General features: G+C 36.7%; 2 protein-coding genes across 3 annotated transcripts; one reads left to right on the top strand and one right to left on the bottom strand.

Annotated features, from left to right (window-relative positions):
• The first annotated feature begins 2,183 nt into the window (after nt 1-2,183).
• On the top strand, nt 2,184-14,420 carry LOC112509784 (rhodanese-like domain-containing protein 8, chloroplastic). Its single transcript, XM_025114934.1, has 8 exons — nt 2,184-2,648; nt 4,076-4,129; nt 5,500-5,649; nt 7,221-7,383; nt 10,023-10,114; nt 10,550-10,653; nt 12,698-12,973; nt 14,189-14,420. The coding sequence occupies exons 1-8, from the start codon at nt 2,313-2,315 to the stop codon at nt 14,316-14,318; spliced, it is 1,305 nt and encodes a 434-aa protein (XP_024970702.1). The 5' UTR covers nt 2,184-2,312; the 3' UTR covers nt 14,319-14,420.
• A 1,212-nt stretch (nt 14,421-15,632) lies between these two features.
• Nucleotides 15,633-25,794, bottom strand: LOC112509767 (plastid division protein CDP1, chloroplastic). 2 transcript variants are annotated; one of them, XM_025114897.1, is made up of 13 exons: nt 25,455-25,794; nt 24,205-24,318; nt 23,879-24,016; nt 23,132-23,236; nt 22,920-23,042; nt 22,085-22,453; nt 21,514-21,609; nt 21,308-21,427; nt 19,498-19,563; nt 18,662-19,423; nt 17,401-17,591; nt 16,004-16,111; nt 15,633-15,746 (listed from the first exon to the last, which is right to left on the bottom strand). In XM_025114897.1, exons 1-12 carry the CDS (start codon nt 25,722-25,724, stop codon nt 16,027-16,029), a joined length of 2,439 nt encoding a protein of 812 aa, XP_024970665.1. In that variant the 5' UTR covers nt 25,725-25,794; the 3' UTR covers nt 15,633-15,746; nt 16,004-16,026. The 2 variants fall into 2 exon arrangements, with proteins under 2 accessions (XP_024970665.1, XP_024970664.1); XM_025114896.1 differs by lacking the exon at nt 15,633-15,746 and having other exon boundaries at nt 15,760-16,111.
• Between the last annotated feature and the right edge of the window lie 379 nt (nt 25,795-26,173).

Genomic DNA, 26,173 nt, shown 5'->3' on the forward strand with positions numbered 1-26,173 from the left:
CAAGGGTATGAGGCGACCAACAATAACTCTGTTATTTGTTTGAAGGATCAAATGATTTGTGAATCTCTTGCAAAACACGTTATTCTCTGATTATTTGTATTAGTTGTTGAAGTATTGAACATTGTAACTTCGGACCTTTGACGTGTAGCTCAGTTAGCAGAGGAATGGAATGACTTTGTTCAAATACACAACAGGTTTTTTGCTGGATCCCAGGTGCCCTGCTAGCCTTAGCCGCGGAGTGAACCAAAAAATGATCCACACTGGTGTCATTGGGGGGGGGGGGGGGGTTCGTGTGGGGCCGGTTAGGGTTGTCGTTAATCAATTTTTTGCCCAAATTATAACTTATGGACTTTATTGGGAATCAATCGTATTTTTGTCTGTTTTACGTATTCAAACATACGTAGTTGCAATCTCTGGTACAAAATCAACACCAACATGTACCAGTCGGAAAAACCTGGTTTCATTTATACCCAGTATCAGCATGAACCAAAACAAAGTTGGTTTCATTTTGATGCAACTTATTGAAAACAATACAATCATCTAAACATAATTTCACAATATAACTATCGTTATTAAACGAACTTAATATATCTAATTTTAAAGTAGCGTATGGAGGAACGTAACGTACAACTGTATGTGAAACTGTGTTATACCAAAAAAACAGATCTACCGATTGTACGAAGAGCCCGCCTATGCAAAAAGAGTTTTAAAAAGGTAAAAATTGCATTAAAATGTAACGACGTGTCAAAAAAACTAGTTTATGCGTGTTTTCATGGATAACCAACTGATATTAGGGGTGTGCAAACCTCGAATCGAGAATGAGGTGTTTCTGCAAATCCCAATGGCCTGAAATCTGAAGCCCAACTTTTTGCTGGATATTTGATTTCGGGTTGGGTTTGATTTTTGACCACCGACCCTCCAAAAACCCCATATATAATATTTAAATATTATATAAATATATTTATAGTAGATTAAGTTTTTCGTCCCTATGGTTTGCTAAAATTGCGAAGTTTGTCCCTGTGGTTTTGAAATTTCAATTTTCGTCTATGAGGCCAAAACACTATTTTTTACGCATGAAATACTAATTAAAAAATGAATTATAAATCATAGGGACAAATAAAAACAATAAATTTTTAATCATAAGGACGAAAAAAGTAATGAATTATAAATCATAGGGATGAAAATTATAATTTCAAAATCGTAAGGACGGATATATAGTATTTAAAGAAAAAGGACTAAAAATGAATTATCTTTCGAAAATTCTAAATCGTAGCCGGGTTTTTTTTAATTTCTAAACATAATATCAATTTCATGAATCTTATTGAATCTATCCTCAAAATCAATTGAATATGCATATATATATATATATATGTGTGTGTGTGTGTGTGTGTGTTTGTGTGTGCGCGCGCGCGTTCACGTGAGACAAAGTTTTTGTTTTCGTGAGACATGTGTGACACAATTTTTACACTTGAAAACTTCACAACAAAACGTTATGAAAGTAAAAAAAAATCGAACCTTCGCAGCAAAAACATTGTGAATGTTACCTTCACAATGTTTTGCTGTGAAGTTTCAAGTGAAAAAAATCGTGCCAGATGAAAACAATCTTATCTGACATGATCCCAAGTTTCATCCTCTATATACTTTTTACATTGTACCTGAACCCAATTGATCATAATATGAAACCCGACCAACATGCAACTAAAGCAATTCGAAATCCTAAACCCAAATTTCAAGGCATGTCTTCCATGACCAAAATTTGATCGGATTTTTGGTTTGGTCATCTTCTTACGCTCCCTAATTTATATTGTAACATTTGATGACTTGAACATTTAGGGGCTGTTTGGCGGTTGCTGAATGATTTGGTGTAAAATAATTAAGTGGTCAGAATGATTAAAAGACTATCATGATATAATGCAAAAAAATATATATATAATTGTTCGATAATTGTTTACAATGGAATTTGGGTGCTGAATGGTCAAGAAAGACCCAAGATACAAAATTATTTAAAGAATTTTAAAATTATTAAAAAACAATTTTTTTTTTTCCAAATAATATTCATCTTTTAACGATTGAAACACGGTCTCTTTTAAATATTAACGGATACAAGGTTTACAAAAGCTTACAAAATTAGCGGGTATTTGTCAAATTGGTTAAAAATAGGAAATTTCAAGAAAATCCGAAACATGATAAAAAATTGCACATCGAAGTAGAAGATACAAGAAATGGATAAATGGATTGAAGACCGGAGAGACGAGCAAAACCCATAATCAGTTGTTGCCAATCGCAACACCCATTTGCCCGTTTGTTCGATTATGGGTTCTCTAACATTAACCCTAGCATGTGTTCCACCAAAAAATCCCAATTGTACCGCCACAATCACTCGAAAGAATTGCGTCAGAAATCTGACAATTTGTTCGTCATATTCGATTCCAGTTAAGTTCAGGAGGATTAAGCGTATTGATATTCGATTATTAGCTTGTAAATGCACTTCTGCATTATCATCGTCATTGATTTCGGAACCCAATTGGGTACGAGGAGACAATAAAGCTGAGGAGGATGAAAGGGTTTTTATAGTTGTTAATTTCTACCGATTTGTGTTCATCAAAGACCCAGAAGAGGAGGTCTCTAAACACCTTGAGTTTCTACAGGTTTGCATTTTCTGTTTTATCATAGCTAATATTTTGTCAAGTTCCTGATGTTAATCATATCATAGATGCTGTTTTAATATCAATTGCTTTGTTTCGAATAAGGTGTCATCATCTGTTTGCTCATAGGCTAGAAGAAGGTATGTATGATTAATATGCATTATGCGCAAATTTAACATCAACTATACTGTAGGGTCAGTTCAGCGGAAAACCGCAAAAAAATTGAAAACGGAGGAACACTCTGTTCAACTGAATGGTATGCACATGTGCATACAAGTAATTTGTAACATGCACACGTGCTTAAAAACCAAAAAACAACTTTAATTACTTGTATGCACATGTGCATGCCATCTGGATGAATGGTTATCCGGTGTTCCTCGGTTTTCAATTTTTTTTTGGGGTTTTCCCTTGAACCTCCCTCTTTATGTTGTAATATGTATAATCTTGTGTATGAGGATTTCAATGGAAGTATAAGGAATTCATTTTGATGATAAAGTTGATGATTAGTGTTTTAGGCATCAAAACTCAAATACATATCTTTTTGGAAAGAGGGAGTATCAAACATGAAGAAAGAAGTGGTTAAGGCTCAGGGGATTTAGTGGAAATCTCATCTTCCCCGGGTTTGAATCCAGTTGCCACCAAAGCCCTTGTTCTTGTGGCCATGGAGGTTCACCTGCATTGACTCTAGACCATTTATGGTCCCCCGGGGATTAGTCGGTGCACGTAAGCTGACCTAGAAACCAATGGTTACCCAAAAGGAATATGAAGAAAGAAGTAGTGGGATTGGTTTCAAAAGTTAAATTGCAGTTTGTATAAAGTATCATATTACAATTTATAACTCAAAAGGCTGTGAAGAGAGACACTAATGAATGAAACTATGATGGTAGTATAAAGAGTTTAAAAGGAGGCTATTGATGCTATCCATAAAGAGGGGTCCACCTTTTCATAGCCTTGAATATGTTTTTTTTAAACTTATGGTGATTCTTTATATGGCATCCGCGTTTTAATTTCATAGGCAATATGGCATCCAAAATTAGTAAATTAGATGTAGTTAAGTCGTTGCTTGGTTATAATATGGAAGTGAATGATAACATTTGTTGGTTAGTTGCATGATGTATTCTTATCATTCACGATTGGTTGTATGGAAACTTCTCTACAACAAAACGATAAATGGGATTCAATTCATTAGTATTCCGCTAGCAAATGTTTTTGAAGTTCATAGTTGTGTTATGCTTTTACAATCTTAAATTAGTAAGACAAAAGCAAAGAGTTAGTTTAGAGTTTGCATTTTTCTCTATATGCATGCCTTCTAGAATGATGATACTACTTCTATGAAATGTGTAAAATATGCATCCAGAGGTAGCAACTAGCAAGAATATCTAATAAATTAATAATATTGTGTTATTTTTGTTTGTGGTGATCATTCCTAGGGTCGTGACATCCATGGTCGGATATACATCAACGAACAAGGAATCAATGCGCAGGTAACCTTCCCTTAAAAATGATTCTTACATCTAACTTGTGTTACAATAAACTTTGTGTTGTATCATAGCCTTGCGTTTTTTTTCATCTGTTTGTATGTTTTCATGTGGGCATTTGAATTCAACACAACCGTGTATGGATAAAGCTATCTATGTGGATTAATCTATATGTAAAGATTGGAATGTTTTTGTTTGGGAGGTTTTTTCATAGATGAAAGGAATGTGTTTCTTTTATAGGGAGGGGCAGGTTTAGAAAAAACTTGGCTTTCTGCATAAAGCTCCCCTCTAAAAGCTTATTGATGAAGCCACTTCATATGTCATTCAGCCATGACCAAATAGTCATGTATAACTAACCGAATACGCTGTGAGTTCCATTAAGCTCATTAGATATAGGTCTCGGTGGCAGCCAGTGGTTTACATCATATACACATAAAATATGGGTGCGCAACAATAAATCAAAAGATAAAGATTCAATGAAAACAATACAATATATGTGGAATTGCAGGAGGTAGGTGAGTTTTGAAAACTACTCCAAATACAACTGCTGGAACATAGTTGAGTATACAATAAACATTAACTATTACCTTCAAGAATTCAATTACATTCTAATTAGAACTTGATGTCACAGTTTTATTTATACGTATGCAATTCATTCTACATAGTTTCAAATATTCTAAGCTACCCCAAGTTGAACTAATATTAGATTAATTCACTCCAACTAATTATTAAATAATACTCAACATCAACGTTGACAAGCCTATAGTGTGTTAGAACATGAGGACTCATGTATGATTCCATTGCCAAAAGAAATTTGTTGAAATTGCAACTCAGGGTTTATTTGGATGACAGTTGACAATGGCTGTAAGTATGCAGCTAGGATTTATGTATCAAAAGTATGAGGTTCTGAAACCATGAAATATTTTGTAATAAATTTTATTTATAAACTAATTGAGGGAATTTTGGAGGTATGTTCACAATTTACAAGATCGAATTCTATCCTATGTGGATAAATATCAATATTAATTAAGAGATATACGTAACCTCAAACACATTGATGACTTACAATGTCATGAACATTATTTTATGAATCATAAGCACAGAGGTTTATTATGAATAGAAGTTACTAGTTGTCCTTAACAAGCTCTTTTATACCTAATTACCCTATTTCCTTTATGTGGAAGAAAGAACATTGATCAACGGAAACGGAAAGAGAGGGAGTCGAACCCTCTGATTTAGTTAATAAAAAAAGTATTTTTTTTCCAAAAAAAGAAAAGAAAAGGTGCTGTCTTTTCTTAAGTTGGTCTTTGAATCAGATTTCAAACATATTGCTTTGGAGATGCTTGCTGACTTGCATAATTCGTCAATTTATGCAGTACAGTGGGCCATCAGAAGATGCTCTTGCATATGTCAGCTGGTTAAAAGAAGATGAAAGATTTCACGATATTCTAGTTCAGATATCTCCTCCTATACGCAAGCATGCTTTCCCAAGACTGAAACTGCGGTATAAACCTTCTCTTGTACAGGCAAGCTAGCTCTTCTGCTATGCATTCATCTCATTTCCCGTTTGTCTTTAGATGCATCATATGACAGTCCTCTAATCATCTCTTGCTAACCCATGAACCATTTAAGGGGTCTATGCAAAGAGAAACTGAACAGAAAAGAGACACAGGCTGATCGGGGTAAAACAGAAAGAAGATCAGGGCTTTAGGGTTTGCAAAACTCATAGAAGTACATCTTTTTTTTAATGCAAAACAGTTGGGTATTTAGCCTTAAAGGTTTTCTGGGGAAAAGAAAGGCAAGTGCTCGGGTTTTTCTTATCCATGTCAGTAACCATGAACACCAATTTGGGTCTCATAGGTACTTGTAGTCTTTGTGGCAATTTGGTCTTGAATGTGCTATGAAGAAAATAAGTTGTTAGTGTTGACAGGAGTTACAGTCAGTCTTGATTGCACGGTATTAGTGTGAGATTCCTTCAGCACTGCATATTGGGATGTTTTGGAATATTTTACTTTCTGAAGGGGATTGGTAACTGGTTTATCATAGCAGTAGATGTAAACAATTTATCTATGATTTCTGTAAGATCTGTAATCCATCTTGTCTTATTTGTTTGTGTGATTCTAGTATAAATTTACTTGTGAGATTGAGGAGGGGGGGAGATGAACGTTGGCGGGTTATTTTCTCTCGCTTATATTGTGCTTAGGCAGATTACCGAGGGCATCATAGAGTTGTCTAATCTTTTGATCCAATCATGTGACTCATGAGAATGTGTTCCCCTCAAATTGTCAAAAAGTGAAAACAATTAGCAATTTTTATCTCTGACTAAACCATAAACATCAATCATGTAATAACTGTATGATTATCTTGGTCCAATTATGCAATCTTGTCAAATCTTATAGTGCGGAAGACCTAGCTTTAGTTATTTGAAATATGGTTTCTGCTATAGGATGAAATAACATATATCATCCAATGAGTTGGTATCAATAACTAGGCCAAGCACGGGCTGCTGATACAACTGCTAGATGTTGGTGCTTATAAAAGGAAAATCAGTAAATCAGTTGAGATTGGTAATAATGGTCCACAATTGAAATGTAACATATCACTATTTACTCGTTTTCTATAATGTTCATGTTTATTCTAAGGCTATTAGTCTAAATTAATAACAATACCACAGTTTGGGGATGTTTGCTTGGTTTTCCACTAAGTCATGTATGGATAAAGTTGTATGTGTGGATTAATCTGTCCGTATTGATTGGAAAGGTTTTTGTTTTGGACGGTTTTTTCATAGACGTAAGTTTGTGTTTTTTGATTGGGAGGGCCATGTTTGGAAAAAAAAAACTTGACTTTCTGCATAGAGCTCCCCCCTAGAACCTTATTGAATAAGCCACTTTCTATATCATTAAGCCACTACCAAATAGTCATGTATAGCTAACCAATTAAGCTGCGAGCCCCATTAAGCTCATTAAGCTCATTAAGCTGCTAATAAGAGGCCCTTATCCGGAGGTAGAAATTGTACTTTACTAACTTTAGTTTTAATGAAATCTTTTATCTCACTTGTTGCTCAACTTTTGTCTTATCATCATTTGTTGTCCTTCAGATGGAAGGAGGGGTATCACATCTTCCTTTGATCGACTCATCTATGCGAGCAACACCTCTCACACCAGCTGAATGGAGGAAGAGAGTAGAAGCAGCAAATAACATTGAAGTTTCATCACATTTGAATCCAAGTAGAAAAGTCATTCTATTGGATGTGAGAAATGGTACTTCTTCCCTTTGTTTGCTTGTGTTTCATTGACTTTATTCCCTTGTTTATGCAATGGAGCAAAAAACTATTTCTTTTCCACAAAAGCATGTTATACTGAGGAAGACCAAGTACCGGGTGCTAACTTCAAGTGATCTGGTGGATGCCTTGGCTATAAAAACATGAAACACTTGAATGCTACTACATCCAACATGATAAGAGGCAATGTATACACACACACACACACACACATATATATATATATATATAGAAAGAGAGAGACTGAGGTTCACGGGAAAACCCTCCCAAGAATGATAAACTGAGAAACACCCTAATAGCAAACAAATATGCTCGGCTGGACTCTTTTCTCGTATGCCCGGAAAATGGAATTTCGGTACAACTCCGCTTGTTCTAGTGACAACATTCCCACTTTTATTATCACTTTCGGTATGGACCGGATTTGTCATAAAATTGAGGTTCTTTCGTTTTTTTGCTCTGCTTTAGGCTATTTTTGTTTAGGTAGCTTAAAGACTATTTTCTATAGCAAGACCAACAGTAACTCCCTGGTTTGTCGTTCAATAGCTTTTGGATCTTACTCTACCCAGGTGCTTGCTGGCGAGTGTTCCCCCTAGCTCTCCCTTAACAAGGCCCTTTTACCTAAATCCAATCTCTTGGGAAGCGAAGAGGACATGTTTGAAGCTGGAAACATCCAGTTGCTTATTATAGGGTAAGATGCACATCCCGACTGGTGAAAGGAAAGAGCGAGATCTCCTTTCCTGTAGGCTTCACCTGTGCTTCGTTCAGGGGCTAAGTGGCTCTCGAAAGTCATCTTTTATATCGCGTCAAGAAAAATGACATAGCTCAAGGGGAGGTGAGAAGAGAGCCAATAGCTATTATAGAAGGACAACTTTTCTTTCCTAGCAGTTAATGCTATTTTTTCTTTCCTAGCAGTTGATGCTATAAAGAAAGGAAGCTACCTAGCCTAACCTCAAGCACTTGGATAGACTAAAAACAGGGGAAACCGCGGATTTTGCAGAACCAACAATTTTACTCTTCTTTTTATCTTATTCTTTGGTCAGGCAAGTCGGTTGGTAATCCCAACCGAATAAGCAATGATCCCAAAGCAAGAATGAAGCTAGAGCCATTACTTGACCAAGAACGCGAGCCCCCAACCAAGGGAGTGGTTACGTCCAATATGTCTCCCCGTTTTCCCAACATGCTAGTTCTAATACCTCACTCTTTCAACCATCTTCCTTTTTTCAAGAAAAGCTAGTATCGTTCATTTGTACAGTATGCACATGTGCACACAAGTAATTGAAGGTGTTTCCTGGTTTTAATGCACGCGTGCATGTTATGCACTATTGCATACCGGGCAAATTACTTACAAATTACTTGTATGCACTTGTACATAACGTGCAGATGAATGGTTACTAGGTTGTTCCTCAGTTTTTCATTTTCTTGCAGTTTTCCCCATAAACCTGACCCTTTATATATGATTACGTAATTGTCAGGATTAATAGGGACATGAATACTAAATTCCAAGCTCGTCAACATATGCTTTAACTAAGGTTCATGTCAAAAGAGCAATAATTTATGTTTTGATATCATACCAAATCATAGTGCATGTAAAGTGTAGTATTGCACTAGGATTCTTCAATCCGTAGGGAAATGTTCAGTCTGTTGGGATGAGTTTAGTTTGAGGCCAACGTAATAATGACTCCTTAATTCAATTTCCATAGCATTTCTTTAGTTGTTTGAAGGATATTCCTTACAACCTATATATGAAGATATTGTTTATTGCAAAGAGCACTTTTGAAAAGATAAATTTATGTTTGTTATTTGTGAGAGTATGTGGAACCCCCATATTACTCTCTAAAAGAGCCCTTGAGGAGAGAGGGGAGGTTCCAACATATATCAAGGAGAAATGGTCCACGTCTAGTCAATATGGGACAAACTACAAATAAGCGANGTTTATTGCAAAGAGCACTTTTGAAAAGATAAATTTATGTTTGTTATTTGTGAGAGTATGTGGAACCCCCATATTACTCTCTAAAAGAGCCCTTGAGGAGAGGGGGGGGGGGGGGTTCCAACATATATAGAAATGAAATGGTTCAAGTCTAGCTGATGTAGGACTCTAACACGCCCCCTCCGACGGAGGCTAGATAGGTACAAATTGCCCCAGAGTGTCGAGTCCCTAGAGTGGTAGACCTTGGCTCTGAAACTCTGAAACTATGTGAGAATATGTGGAACCCCCAGGTTACTCTCCGAAAGAGCCCTTGAGGAGAGAAGGGGGGTTCCAACATATATAGAGGTGAAACGGTCCAAGTGTAGCTAATGCAGGACCCTAACACGCCCCCTCCAATGGAGGCTAGACAGACAGGTTGTCCTAGAGACGGTACAAATTGTCCCAGAATGTCGAGTCCTAGAGTAGTAGACGTTGGCTCTGATACCATAGGAGAATATGTAAAACCCCCAAATTACTCTCCAAAAGAGCCCTTGAGGAGAGAAAAGGGGGGGGGGTTCCAACATATATATGGGTGAAATAGTCCAAGTCGGCCGATGTGGGACTCTTACATTATTCATACTCATTTTTTCGCCTCATTTCTCTCTGCAATTCAGACATTGCTTATTGTTATAGGTCTTTATTCTTGTTGCCAGGTTATGAATGGGATATTGGTCACTTTATTGGAGCTCAACGACCAAATGTAGACTGTTTCAGGAGTACAACATTTGGGCTATCTGGATCAGAGGTAGAACTTGCTCCACATTTGTGTAGATGTTTAATATCAGTGGACTTCAAATTCTAAACATGTGAACTGTTTTTCCTTTATATAAAAGATATCGTAAGGCACCAATGTTGTTCCAGTTAATTTGATGGGTTGGATTCCGATAAGAAGGAAAGTTATGGTGAGAAGCGTAAGAAGAGATCTCCACCCTTGGATCAATCCTAATTGAATGTCAACACTAATGAGGTGCACCGAGATGCACCGTAACAATTCCTGTCTAAAGCGCAATTCATGGGTGGGCATGAGGTTAAAAGTGATCAAGGGTTCAGATCTTTCCTTATGCTTCTCACCATAACTTCCTTTCTCACACGATCCTTCGCCTTAATTTGATTACATGTATAATTTAGTAGGAAAACTTTTCTAATAATTGAATCAGTCGTGTTTATTTGTCTGATACAGGATGTTGCTTCAGATCCTCTAGCTAATGTTGATAAGGAAAAGACGGATATATTAATGTACTGCACAGGAGGCATTCGATGTGACGTATATTCTACTATCCTTAGGTATCCTTATTTAGCTTGTTCTTTTCATTTTGTAAGCAATCTGCAATAAATCTCAGCCTGGACTAATCCTGATATTGTATTTACAAGCCAGCTAGGCTTACATGAATTAGATGCTTAATATCAACTCTTTATTCAGAAATCCTGAATATATATATATATATATATGATCAGGTTCAGACCCTAGTAACCATTCATCTTTACTGTATTCACATATGCATACAAGTAATTTGTAAGATAATTTTCCGGTATGCACATGTGCATAACATGGACACGTGCATAGAAACCACGAAACATCTTCAATTACTTATATGCACATCGGCATACAGTACAGATGAACGGTTACTAGGGTGTTCCTCAAATTTTCATTTTTTTGGGGGTTTTCCTTGAACCTCCCCCCTTCTCTCTCTCTCTCTCTATATATATATATATATATATATATATAGGATAGATCTTTTACAAACCCACCATTAGTACAAACCATAGAAACCAATTAATTGAGATATTTATATAAATGATGAGAATTTATTTATTATGATTTGGATATTTATGGAAGATCATCAGAGTTCATTTATTATGATCAACGTTTCATATTAGGAAAAATTGAGATATTCATGTATAAGATATTTCATTAGACTAAATAAAAGGTTGAGATTGATTTGTATGGTTTGTACTAATGGTTGGGTTTGTAAATGAAACCACCTCTACATATATGTGTGTGTGTTTTTGTGTGTGAATATGCTTATGGTGACTCATATGTACTGGTAGTTCAAGCTCGTGATTCCAGCCCTGGAACTATCCTCTGTTCTAACTGTGCTAGTTTGGTTTAGTTTATGTATGTGTGTGCCCGCATGCATACATTCATACATACATGCATATATCTCCCTTTATATATTAAAATTATATACATTAGCATACATATACAAGAGTGTGTGTGTATGCATGCATATGTATATTTATATCTTGATTAGTTTAGTTCATATCTCATTTTCATTTTTGTGATCCCCGTTATAATGATGTGAGAGTAAATGAAGATGGGACCCACATCGTGGGGACGAGAAATGGAGCCAATAGCCTACACGAATGGTCTCAGCAAGAGAATTGGTGTTTTACTACCAATCACAAGTTTCAGCTACCGGCTTCTTGTTTTCCGCCTTGTCCTTTCCTTATTATGACAATAAGTTAATAAATGTTCTACATACACAGAAACATCTGGGACTGGCTACAAAATAAATTAAAAAAGATACAGGTCCTTAACAGAACAGTTATTGGAAAGCATTCCAATAAATGAGAACAAATACCAAACAGAACACGTCAAAGGGTTGAACAAATAGAAACCTTAAAACTGGAGCATATATATGGAATATAGTTGTGTGTGTGTGTGTATATATATATATATATATAGAGAGAGAGAGAGAGAGAGAGAGAGAGGAAAGTTTGGCTGAGAATCGCATCTCCATTGCGAAGCGGGGAACGACTGAGAGCGCACCACATTTCCATATTCATCATGAATAATGGACGTGAACTTTTTACAACATTTATGATGAATGTCCTGGACACCTAGTGCTCTATCGGTAGTTCCCTGGCTTGCAAAGAAAATGAAAAACTAAGGAACACCATGCTAACCAATCATCTATACGGTATTCACATGTGCATATAAGCAATGTGTAAGTAATTTGTCCGGTATGCACATGTGCATTGAAACCAGGGAACATCTTCAATTACTTGTATGCACATGTGCATACCGGTTGTTCCTCAGTTTTTCATTTTTTTTGGGGGTTTTCCCCTGAACCTCATTCTCTCTCTCTCTCTCTCTCTATATATATATATATGTATATGTGTGTGCATAAAACTCATCCTGAAGTTTATAGGATCGAATTGTCTTCTCTGAATGATCTTTGTCAAAATAATGACAACCTAAATCATTAACATGATGTGCCAACATTGCTTCACGAAAACACACACACACACTCACATATATATATATATATATATATATATATATATATATAACATACAATCTTACGAGTTCCTTACATCTTAACAGACAAAGGGGTTACAAAAAGTTATATACATTAAGAGGAGGAATTTCACATTATCTCCAGTGTGAGGGCCCAGTTGAATGGATCGGCAATCTATTTGTTTTTGATGCCCGGCTCTCTCTGCCACCCACTTCGGTTAAACACGATGCTAAAACTGATGAAAGCTTAACACACGAAGTTTCTGATAATACCGTGTTTGCTAAATGCTATATTTGTGGTTCACAAGTCTCTGAGCTGCGGCATCGAAATTGTGCAAATCTGGACTGCAATCTGCTATTCCTGTAAGTATTTAAAGTTCCTTGCTGTTTGTTGCATCCTCAAATTGCATATATGAACTTTAGGGTCAATAATTTTTAAATTCAAGCTCATTCCTTGGTTCCATTCTGTCACTTCTATCTCTGTTATGTGAGGATTTGTGCTGTGCATGTGGAACCCATTAAATAAAGATGAAAAAGAATATATATATATATATATATGTATATATATATATATATGTATATGAGAGAGAGAGAGAGGTTCGGGGGGGAAACCCTAAAAAATGAGAAACGAGGAACACCCTAATAACCATTCATCTATACAATATGCACATGTGCATACAAGTAATTGAAGATGTTTCCTAGTTTCTATGCACGTGTGCATACCGTACAGATGAATGGTTACTAGGGTGTTTCTCAGTTTTTCATTTTTTTGAGGTTTTCCTCTTAACCTGACTCTATATGTACATAGGGAGTTTAAAATACAAACCATTGAATTCTTACAAACCGTAAAAATCATGATCATCACTTACATTAGGAAACAATTGATATATTTTATGGAGATGATACGAGTTCTTTAATTGTGATCATTGTTTTAGAGCAGGAAACTACCTCTCTCTCTCTCTCTCTCTCTCTCTATATATATATATATATATATATATAGATAGATATATCATAATATTCATTAAAGATATTCATGATGAATAATTGGTTCTCACAGTTCTCATAATATTTACGGTTCTCAAATGAACTTGCCCTATTATTTATCAATGTATAGTGGTTTTCCCAATTTTGTTGTTTTGGAACGAGAAAAAGATAACTCATTACCAAAGGGCCTTTGACCTAGTGGTATCATAGCCTCTGGCCTCTTAGGAGGTCAGAGGTTCAAACCTCACCATAGGTGAGGAGGGTGTGTGAGTTTACTTGTTGCATTTGCTGTATATAAATATTATATACTTCAAAAAAAAGATAACTCATTTACGTTGAGTTGGTTGGATCATCTAGTAAACTGCAAGGGAAAAACCATATAGTAGACATGGGAAAGTTCATTTAAGAGCCATAAATATTTCAAATCATGAGACCCAACTATTCATGATGAATATACCTAAATACTCATTAACATTCTTAATCATTATGAATACCATGCATTTGCATCATGAATACTTGGTTCTTATGGTTCTAAAATGAACATGTCCCACAGTAAACATCATAAAAATATGATACGTATTGTTTCATTTTCAGGTGTTGTTCAGGGTGTATGGATGATTTAAGAGGATGCTGCTCCTCAGACTGTACATCTGCTGCTCGACTTAGACCTGTGCTTCCCGGTCACGAAAGATACCAAAAATGGCATCACTATCGAGATACATAGAGACCCAATTTAGTCGACCGAATAGTATTAGTATGGAAGCATTCAATTGTATTATAATTGCTTTTACCTTCTCTTTCATCAATGCATGAGAGTTGCAGAATATGGCTCAGTCATCATTTTTATTGACCAAATTGGTTATTCAGTTGGTCCTGGTTGTGGTCCAAACCTCCGACACCCTCAACCGGTTCTGATCCGAACTGGGCTCGGATCGGTCCCTAGCCGGTCCATGGTCATTTTAGTTATTAACCTTTTCTGGGATCGTATATTAACTAATTTATAACAGTCTGTTATTCAATATCAAATTGTTAAGTATTAGTTTTATTACTTTACAACGAGTAAATGCTCAAACTTCATCCTTACACCTCAACAGAGATGCATCAAAAAGCCCGAGCCTAAAACAAAATGACCCGGGTCTAGTGAGCCCAAAACCTGGTCTGCGGCAATCTATTCCTTATTAGACAATTTATACAAACAATTAAATTACCTTTAATTAATTAATTAATTATTACAAAATGAAGTTTTAACATACTTTTTTTTTATTCATTATTATAGACAAATCTTATAAAACCCCGTGAAATACTATCTAAATCCTATATTTGTGGGGTTCTATTGAAATCATATTATTTCAATTCCACACTTTTTTTAAGCAAATGAGAGTTGCAATAGAATCCAATTCCAAATTAAGCAGCGACCTAAGAGGTGCATAATGGAATTTGGTTGAATTGGAACCTATCAAAGGAATTTGAGTTTAAAGAAATTAAAATGAAATTTGACGATGTTCTTGTTGGTAGGAATTGGAATGAAACATCTTACGAAAACTGGAATCTCTATTTTTGTTTGAGCTGACAGTTGTGAGGAAGATTTAGTGAGTGTTGGGTGGGGTTGGGGTGGTAGCTATGATGACGGCAGTAGTGGCATATGGTGGTCGGTGGAGTGGGTGGCGAGGTGGTAGTTGTGACGACTAGTGGTGCAATAGTAGTCGGGTGGGTGTGGGGTGGGTTGGTGTGATGACGACAATAATGACATTATGGCCGGTGAGTAGGAGTGGGGGTGACGACTACAGTAGTGTTGTGGTGGTGGTGATGAGGGTTAGGGATGGGGCGTGACAACAATAGCATGGTCATGGTGGGGGCGGGGTGGACGGTCTTAGTTAAATTGGATGCAAAGAGAGAATTCAATTCTTTCACTCATGCTAAGAAATGATGAATTCCGTTCATTTCAATATGTGAACCAAACAAAGGAATTGGAATCAATCATTCCAAATCCCTTGACATCCTTTGAATTTTGCAAACTAAACAACACCTAAGATTCCATATCAGACATTTGTGTAAACTGCATGTTTCCAGATAATACAATCACACTTTTTCCATCCCTAGCTTGATTCAGTATATGCAAAAGTGGGAAACAAAATCACAACACTTCCAACACCTACAATATATTAAAGAAGAAAAAAATCACCTTTTATACACTTTTGAAACAGCCAAACCCACAAACATGTTCGACTAGATCAGAAATAAATGATGAAAAAAATACAATAAATGATTAGAAATCAAATGGTCCTGTTATAAATCGACGACTCCTTCCCCCTTAGATCAGGAGGCCGTCTAATCACTGTCACTCCCTACAACGATGAACCTAAGTTGGAAAAACGAATGGGCATAGTGTTAGATAGAATAGATGTATACCTTCTTGGAGTTCCAAACAATGATCACGATGGGGTTTGGATATCACTTTCACAGAATCTCCATGATCCATCGTCTTGCCTCTTCAGCAAATAACGAATGGTGTAGGTACTGAAATCAGTCAGATCAGACACGTTTAGAAAGATCATTAGTAAAGCGGGGCTGAACGAGCGTTTTTTAGATTTATGGAGTTGTAGGAGTCACCAGAAAACAAAAATTAGGAAAGGTGCACATAGGATGGAAACCATCAACAAACTGAATACTCCCTCGGTTCAAAAAATGCAACGTTTGATTATACACGATTTAATAAAGTCTTGACTAATCACTAATTATCAAGTACCTAAAAAATGGGGATATCTAGCTGAATGGCCTTCTACAAAACCAACTTCAAGAGCCTAACCCTCTAGTGTATTTTCAAGCTTTTACAAGGGGCGGACTGTTTTACAACAGGAGCGGATTGTTTTACACCAGATGCAAGTCAGATGAAGATCATTGAGTTAAAAAAATTAGAAGGTCATGTCCTAATTGAAAAACTCATTCACGATCATTTAACCAAAGGACCCAAAATACCTTGGAAACTTGTAACGATTCAAGACAGTTAAGGCTGGCATACTCATTCTTCAGTACCAACATCTAGTACATTACAGATCACAAGAAAACTTAAAGCACTTTGTTATAACTTTCTGTTCTTTATTTCAGTTCCTATTTCTTATATAATTAGTATGTCCACAGTTTGCTATTGGTGTAGTATATAGGTATTCTTGCTTTCGTTTCAACCACAGAATTTGTGGACTTGGTTCTACACAATATTTAGAGGTCGTTTGGTTGTTTCCTTTAAGTTCTGTATGGACAAAGATGTCTGTGTGCATTAATATGTCTGTATAGATTGAGAAGGTTTTTGGTTGGGAGGGTTTTTTCATATATGGAATAAACTTTTTTTTTAATTGGAGGGGCAGGTTTGGGTAAAACTTGGCTTTTGCATAAAGCTCCCCCCTAAAACCTTACTAAATAAGCCACTTTCTATATCATTAAGCCTCTACCAAACAGTCATATATAGCTGACCGAATAAGCTGAGTCCCATTAAGCTCATTCTAGCAAACAAGCTACGTAAACCAGAGGGTACAATTTGCTGTCCAGATAGGCATCACCATGCTCTATTCGGTAAGCTTAACACCTTTGCAACCACGGGTATTTCATATTTGATGAGAATTTAGCAATATCAAGACACATTATAACCAAATAAAGTGAATACCCTTTGAAACGTTGGTGGTTCAAGAAAATAAAGTGAACCCATATATATTATCTTGTTTGGAAAATGGTAAGCGATTAAGTAGTGAAAATATGACATCTTTATTGAAAAGCAACCAGATAATGCATACTATTTTCTATACTACAATTACCTGTAATAATTTGGGTTCTTCTGATGAGATGCATCCACAAGTTCAGCTGCTTCCTCAACAAGAGCCTCTATTTCCGCCATTTCCTTGCCCATTCCATCTGACAAAATGTCGGCTCGAAGAATAGACAATTGTAGCAAAACAAATCTCCAAAAGCAGCATCTGTCTTTTGCTGTTTCAGCTAATGCCTTCCACTGTATCCAAATCAATGGAGAGTTGTAAATAGCAGAGATATTTAAAAAAGTGATGAATTTCATGCTGATGGTATCTCATCCAGCCATATTAATAAGCCTGTAAAAGGTGCATCACCTATTTTTTCAAGGAGAAATGGTCTAAGTCTGGCCGATGGGGGACTCCAACATGATGATGGAAATTTTACCCGCCGTTTGATGGGTAACGGGGCAGGGATGGGGATTTATTTTCATAACTGAAGCGGGGTCAGGGCGGGGTTGGGGATGGCTTTAGCTGCCCCTAATTTGAACCTGATTTTTTTCATTTTATTTATTATATGTAATTATATATATAGTGTGTTTAAACAGATATATATGTATATAGGGTTGGGTTCCGGTGAGAAGAAGAGTTAAAGCGAGAAACATAAGAAGGGATCTTCACTCTTAGATGCACATTAGGATGAGATTGACCGAGATGCACTGGATCAATCCCCGTATCAAGCACGATTCATGGGTAGGTTTGAGATTAAAGGTTATCAAAGGTCCAGATCCCTTCTTACGCTTCTCACCTTAACTCTCCTTCTCACACGATCCTTCCCCTATGTATATATGTATACATTTATTATTAAATGATAAATATATTTGATTTTCAATATTGCTAATTAATGTAGTGAAGATTCATTATAATATTGATTTTAAATTAAATTACTTTTTACTAAACCGGTACGCAACGAGTTTCCCGTACTCGCCAGGGATTCCTTCCCCCCGAACTCGCTGGGATTAGTCAGGGCGGGGGGATTAAACGAGGGTCAGAGACGGGGGATGCATTACCCGCCACCTTTCCATCCCTAGCTACACAGATTATCCCCAAGTGTCGAGAGGGGGCTAGATAGAGTGTAATCCCTATAGCGGTAGAACTTGGCTCTGATACCATGTGAAAATATGTGAAACCCCATTCGATTACTCTCGAAAAGAGCCTTTGAGAAGAGAATGGGGGTTCGAATTTCCAACATATATTGAGGAAAAATGGTCCAAATCTAGCCGAGGTGGCACTCCAACAAAATCCAATACAATTAAGCGAAAACTTTACTCACCTGCCGAAGCATCGACTCATCAAGAACATTCACAAGGTTATGAACTTTATAATTAGGTCCGAGAGCTTCGGCTTTAATAGTCTGCCATTGTTTAACAAGAGTTTCAGCTTCGTCGACATGCATCGATCTCCTACATACCGTTGCGGAGGAAATTGAACTCGCAGCAATGCTCGAATCTTGTAGACCTCCAACATCAAGTCCACTATTAAGCCTTTTATTTTGCATTGACAACATCTTGGATAGCCTGTCGGCAATAAGACTCCCCTTATTACAAGCAGATCCCCAAAGACCATAAGAAGACTCCGTTGCAAAAGAAAGAGAACCCGTGTTCATCCTTGGCTCACCCTGGACCCAGCTAGATGACCTCCTCGTTCCCCAAAACCGTACACCCATCAGCTTAAAAGTAGCAAACAATAAGCACAGCATTACGGTCGCTAAGCTCGTATACCGAACTGCACTATTCGGATCCAACCAAACTTCCCAAACTTTATTATAGTGTACACCCAAATTTCGCTTCAATTGAACGGCTGGATAGCTTTCAGCTTTAACACTGCTTGCTGTTAGTGGGACGTGCAAATCAGATGGAGTCAACTGCTTCACAGCTGGCTCAAGGCGTGGAGAAGTAGATGTATGATCGTCAAGAGTTCGTCGGTCAGATGAAAAAGCAGTGGAAAGTGACCTGTGGCCAAGACTAGCTGATGTCTGCGCTCTTTTTCTATGCTTGTTTTCAGAAACCCTTTTTTCACCTCCAAAAAAGTTATCCTGCAGAAATGCGTTTGGAAATCAGTTTCTGCGTACTCTAAATACAGATATGTTTTAAATCATTTTTAACTTACCAAAGATGGAGAGCAATCTCTTGTGTCGGGAAACAAACCAAGTAATGCATCATTTAGCCATGATTCCTGGTCAACCCAGCCACAACTCTTACATAAGATATATATGTGTGTTTGTGTGTATATATTCATGCATCATCATAGAAGCCAAAGGGGAAAATTCACAGCACACCAACTATATAAAACAATAGCAAATGCCGAAGACTTCAGTGCAGTAAGCCTAAATCACTGATTGAAGGAGCATGTCTCAAACTATTCACCAATGGACTCTTGATGAATAGCATAAGAGGAAAATGCTGTGGATGACTGTCAGGGTATGTTTATTTGCAGCTTAATGAGACTCAAAGCTTATTCAGTTAGTTATACATGACAGTTCGATAATGGCTTAATGATACAGAAAGTGCCTTATTCAGTAAGCTTCTAGGGATGAGTTTTATGCAGAAAGCCAAGTTTTTTCCAAACATGTCCCTCCCAATTAAAACATGCTTCTTCCATTTATGAAAAAGCCCCCCCAAACAAAAACCTTTCCAATCCATACAGACATATTAATCCACACAAACAACTTTATCCATACATGGCTTAATGGAAAATCAACCAAACATCCCCTCAGTTCAATACCTTATTAACCATCCATCCTCACTCTTTTACTTTCTTAGTGTGAGGATTCCGCTTACAGTTTAAGTTGTTTTCATCAAATGTCCACTGCCTTTTGATTGTATGTGATTTAGTTGGTGTCGGAAACCTTCAAACTATTATCTTTTGGACTTCACGTCATTTTGTAATTATTTTTTCTGCTGTGTATTGCTAACTTGCTGGCACAGAGTAGATTTTTGAGATAAAGATAAGGGGAAACCACCAAAACAGAACTAGGGGTTGCAAGCTTTATCCTGACCATTGAGCATCAGATATAAGTTAACCCAAGACATCTCACCTAGGGGTTCATTGGCCAACAATGAACACCCCCGTCATGTGTTTCGAATAACAGAAACGGTTTTTCCAAGTCCATTAAGACCTTAAAGTCTGACTAATATTTTTGACTATTATGTCAGATTGACAAGAGGAGCGTTTGTCTTCTAATGATGATTCAAATGCTATGGCAATACGACCAGGAAACAAGTCAACAGCAATGGCAGCTACATGAGCAGTGACAATGGTGATGCACCAGGGAATCAACAGCGACGGTAGACAAGTGGATTAAGGTAAGATTCTCATATCTAGGGTTTCTGTATCTACTGAGGTAACTTTGATACTATGTACAAAACTCATAGGTGAAGTGGTGGCTTGATAAAGTGGCACAACACTTTATTGAATGCAAGAGCCAATATAGAGTATGTAGTGGGACAGCAAACGTAGACTAATACCCCTCAAATATATATATATATATACACACACACACACACACACACACATACTAATACATCGTGTATATATATATATAGAGGGAGGTTCAGGGGAAAACCCCTAAAAATGAAAAGTTGAGGAACACCTTGGTAATTACCATTCGTCTGGACGGTATGCATATGTGCATAGCAAACAAATTGCTTACAAATTACCTGTATGCACATGTGCATACCATCCAGATGAATGGTTACCAGGGTGTTCCTCAGTTTTTCATTTTTTGCTGTTTTCCCATGAACCTGACCTATATATATATGACTTTCCGATGAGTTCACTTTGCACCATAGAAACCTTTGTGTAATCAACTACCTTGCCAAGAATCAAAACAATAGCTATGGTCTAGTTAGCGTTTCTAATTCTCATGGTATTTAAAGGGATTTGGAAATTGTGTATTAAAGCATAAACAAAAGCATACAAGCATCTTCTTTGCATTTGAAGCATCCTTGATGTCCTTCCCCGATATCAACGTTCTTGAAGTTAAATTTGAATTTGATTCGACCTGCCGTAGCCTTTCAACAACCACAGCTTCATCACCCTATACAACACCATGAGAAAATAACCATCAATATGTTCATAAAGAGCAATCTATTTGTAAAGTTTGTAGATTCAAGAGAAAAGTACCTGTCCAAGAAGGAACAAACAGAAGGCCTCTTCAAGTCTCAAATCAATGCCTTCTGATGCTAATAAACACTCGCAAATAGTCTTTGCTTTCTTAATCTACAAAAAAAAATATTAAAGGACTTTCTTGATGTGAAAATATTTTACAGAGATGTGATGTTAAATTAAATTAAACATCTTCAAGTAACTAATAATGAATTACAGAGGGAGATTTAGGGAAAAACCCCAAAAAATATGAAAAACTGAGGAACACCCTGGTAACCATTAACCATTCATCTGGACATTATGCACATGTGCATACAAGTAATTGAAGTTGTTTCTTGGTTTTTACGGACGTGCGCATGTTATGCACATGTGCATACGGACAAATTGCTCACAAATTACTTGTTATACACGTGTGTATACCGTCCCTGAACCCGACCCGTGAATTACATCACATCTAATTTAAATGTGAAACAGATATTACTTGTCAATGCATGCAAGTTCAGGGAGAAATAGATTATACTGGAGAAGACATTACATTTTTTGTAGATTGCAAGATGAAAAATGTACCAGGTTTCCAAAAGGAATATACCATCTCGATTTGCTTGCTTGAAAAACCAAGGGCCATATGAGCCATCATTACAACATAGAGACAGCTTGCGTCAACAACTATTCTTTGATTCTGCGACTCGAGTGACTTCTTGTTCTTCCGTGTATTAGCTAGACTATCCCAGTTAAGAAGCTCAACTATTTCTGCAGCTGTGAGCTTATTTAAAGCTTGATTCAAGAAGCATGGCCAATCTTCTACTTGACATGAAGTTTCCACATCTAGGCCTTGTCTAAGCAGTTCACGCAGAGCTGCAATTGCTCCTACTCTCCTCTCAGCATTTTCTGGTGTATGAGGCATGCCTAACAACTCTAGCGTGCAGGCAGGGGCAAGCTCTTCCAAAGATTCTTCGATCTAATACAGATGTGCAAGTTAAGCATTGGATGAAAATGGACTCATAAAAGAAATGGTAATATAAAATGGCATAGAGAATACTAACAAAAAACCAGCTACACCAGGCCTATAGTTACGTCGGTGTAGAGAGTTTGAAGACTCCTATTTAACTATATTATAAGTTAGGGTCGGGTTCAAAGGAAAACCGCAAAAAACTGAAACACTAAGGAACACCCTGGTAATTATTCATCTAGACGGTATGCACATATGCATAAAAACCAAGAAACAACTTCAATTACTTGTTTGCCCATGTGCATATTGTCCAGATGAATGGTTACCAAGGTGTTCCTCAGATTTTCATTTTTAGGGGTTTTCCCCTGAACCTCCCTCTTATAAGTTAAAGTGTTAGTTCTACTTAACTCTTTTGTTCTCTTTTCTTGTTGGGTATTTCATCATATGAACAAAAAGAAGATAACCTAAAAAGCACCTGAGATAACAATGTCATCTTCTCAAGTGAAGGTTTGCTCTTAAGAAGACTCTGAGCACGAGCTAAAGCTTCAAATCCTTGGGAAATCTTGTTCTTCTCAAAGTTTGCTTTCGCTATAGCACACTTCAAGAAAGCACCTATAATAAGAAAATGGCAAAAGTCTGAAAGGAAAGACAGGTGCAATGCTCAAACCTCGTTCTTCTTTTTCTTACCTCTGCAAGAGCCATTGATAAGAGCAAATCATGAACAAAAGGCTTAGAATCAGGGTGCTGCAGTGCTGTTCGCCCAATATCTAGAGCAAGCTTCTCTTCTCCGACCTACGACAAGCTTAAACTAAATACATTACAACTTTAAGCAAAGAATTTCAAAAGAGCAGCAATATAAATAGCTTATCCGACTATGAAGAAAGAATTGGAGTCAAAACTTCCAAATCAGGACTTCAATTTTATGTAGTAATCAGAGGGCATGCAAAGTGAGAAGTGATTAAAAGCAAACCAACGAACAGCCAATTCCATGCAGCAGAAAAGAAAACAATAAGGTCCAGTTTGGTTTGCAGGATTGAATTGGATTTGGAGGTTGGATTTGAATTCCATTCCAATCCCATGTTTGGTTTGATGGGTTTCTTGGATTTGAAATCCCATATGGTTGGTATTTCATAGGATTCGTATGTAACAATGTTGAAAAATATGTCAAAACATTTGTTTTGTAATAATTTAGTTATTTTTATAATTATTTATAATTTGTTTTTATAAATTATTTATAAAGAATGGAATCCAATTTCAATCCAAATCCTACAAACCAAACAACCTAAGGTTCCGAATCCTTCCATGAAATCCAAATCCCTAAAAACCATTCCATCAAACCAAACGCCCCCTAAGATTCCAGGATATCACAATGAAAAGCAAGGCAGTGTAGTAACAACTTCTCCTAAAATCATCTAAAGGTGCAATAAACTCTACCTCTTGAAGTAGGCAAAGCGCACTAGGCAACCAGGACCATGGAATTTGAAGAGATGACTTTGGTGGGACCTTTGCCCTTACATTACCAGCATAGTCTGCTTCAAAAAGAAGCTTATCACGTACATCCATTAAAAGATTCTGAAAATATATGATGAAGGCAAAAAAAGAATAACATAAGGTACGGATGGTTCACAAAATATTTTAGGATAATCAAAGTATGCACACCACATACCAATGCTCAGTCAGTAAGCTTCTTGTTATCCTATAAGAAACATATGATACTAATTAAATAGATATGATAGGACTACAAAGAATTTTGTTGGCACCTGGCGTGAAACAACAGTATCCATGGTGTACCCTTCTTCAATCTCAGCAAATTTTAGATGGTTCATGGACTTGACAATCTCATCTTTCTCTGATTTATCAGGAATACCAAGAATCTGCAAATACACTCCTTATAAGTGACATAAGTATGATAAGATCTTAACTAACCCGAGCTTATAAATATCAAATACCCTACTCTTCCACACATGACAACCCAAGGGACCTCACTAGTGGTTGGTGGAAATACTAAAGACCAAACAGGATGAAAGAAAAATAGACATCTATAAGGATGTATGTGATAATCTATGTTTTCCAGAATAAAATGGTTACCCTCACAAATCAAAATTAGCAACACATATTGATGTTCTATGTTTAAGTGTTCAACCCTTAAGATAAAAACCAACTCCAAGACCCTACGACCAACATAAGATTAATGTAAGGATACTTCAGTGATACTACTGAAAAAGTGTGAAATTTCTTGATCTTCATGCTATTTCTGAAGGGGTGTTTAATGTGGTGAAAGAGATTTAAGATTGCAAGTCTTACGCATTACACTGGTCTAGAGTTTCAAGGCCCTGAAAATAGCAGACTAGCTGAAGACTCACCAAGTTGCAAAATTATTCAAGTTTTTTGGCAGCACGACAACATCCAGTTGCAAAGGTGAAATCCAAACTATCCTTGTGTCGCAGACTTATACTTCCCAAGCTCTATGCAACCTTAGCAGCAACGATTTATGTGCAGTTGTGTTAAGTAAGCCTTAAATTAAATGCTAGATTTAGAGAAAATTCACCGAATCTAAAAGAGAATGGCATTCTTCTATCTCATATGCATTTCCATCATAGACTTTACCCTCTAAAGCTCATTCCCAATTAGGATTAGAAACAAGGCCAATGCAACTACTCACTTCTGAGCAATATACATGGAACTAATAAATCCCCCGTATGAACCACGATTTATTCATACTAGACTGATAGATCCCAGTATTGAACTGTTAAACCCAATAATACAAGATACTAATTGCAGCCTCAAAATTGGCTGCCTGTTTTGCTTGTGGCTAGAGCTAAACTAGGATTGAAACAAGCCAAATGATACTGCTCCCATTCCACAATTACGGTACACTATCTAATATTCACAAAACATAAAATATACGTGTAATTATGAGGGTACATTGTCGATAATTTGGCACCAAAAAACAACACCTACTTTTCAAAGAATAAAAGCAGAAATTAATCCCGAAATAAAGATGGTGAACCTGATAACAGGTAACAGGTATCTCAACAAATGCCGATCGTGTATGATGAACATTGTTGCTGCTATCAGTGACACGAACGTCCGAAATCTCACGTCCGCTAACAGACAACAAAAACCCCTTTTGCCGCCTTCTCGACGATGAATCAAACGAAACCCTAGAAGGATAAGAAGAAGCACCGAGTTCGAGAGAGTAATAATTACTGAACCTCTTGTGTGGACAGACGTGGCAACAGACGAGTAAAATGTGGGACGAATCGGTAACTGCCGCCATGGAAGGACCTTCAAACTACGTACGTATAACCGTTCATACTCAGATAGAAGAGAGGAGTGTAATTGAAGCTCGTGAATAGAAAGGGAAAGAAGTGGGGCAAGAAGAAGCCATGGCCAAAAAGCAACTTCTCGGATTGTGATTTGTAGCTTTTTCTATTCAGTCTTTAAATTCATTCCATTTTCAGTTTTTCCATGTAATAAACTCCGAATTAATTATTTATATTTCTGTTTTTCTGTTTTTTTAACAGCAAATTACATAAAAATATAACGTATTTTAATTTGATTTTTATATTGGGTAACATATTTCCAAAACTTCTATTTTGGTACTTAAGATATAAAGTTTTAAACATTTAAATATCCGGGTAACTGGTTGAAGCATTAATTGATTATTATGTGGATATGGTATCCAACTCAGTATTATTTGATGACATGTATTATTAGTCTTTTTTT

This window comes from Cynara cardunculus (assembly GCF_001531365.2).
Source record: "Cynara cardunculus var. scolymus isolate 2C chromosome LG 3, CcrdV1, whole genome shotgun sequence".
Taxonomy (NCBI): Eukaryota; Viridiplantae; Streptophyta; class Magnoliopsida; order Asterales; family Asteraceae; genus Cynara; species Cynara cardunculus.

Coding starts and splice junctions, on each gene's coding strand:
- LOC112509767 (XM_025114897.1), bottom strand. CDS start 25,724: ATGGCGGCAGTTACCGATTCGTCCCACATTTTACTCGTCTGTTGCCAC. Junction 23,043..23,131: donor TATCAATGGCTCTTGCAGAG/GTAAGAAAAAGA, acceptor GCTTTCTTGAAG/TGTGCTATAGCGAAAGCAAA. Junction 17,592..18,661: donor ATGAGTCGATGCTTCGGCAG/GTGAGTAAAGTT, acceptor ATTTGGATACAG/TGGAAGGCATTAGCTGAAAC.
- LOC112509784 (XM_025114934.1), top strand. CDS start 2,313: ATGGGTTCTCTAACATTAACCCTAGCATGTGTTCCACCAAAAAATCCC. Junction 2,649..4,075: donor AACACCTTGAGTTTCTACAG/GTTTGCATTTTC, acceptor GATCATTCCTAG/GGTCGTGACATCCATGGTCG. Junction 5,650..7,220: donor ATAAACCTTCTCTTGTACAG/GCAAGCTAGCTC, acceptor GTTGTCCTTCAG/ATGGAAGGAGGGGTATCACA.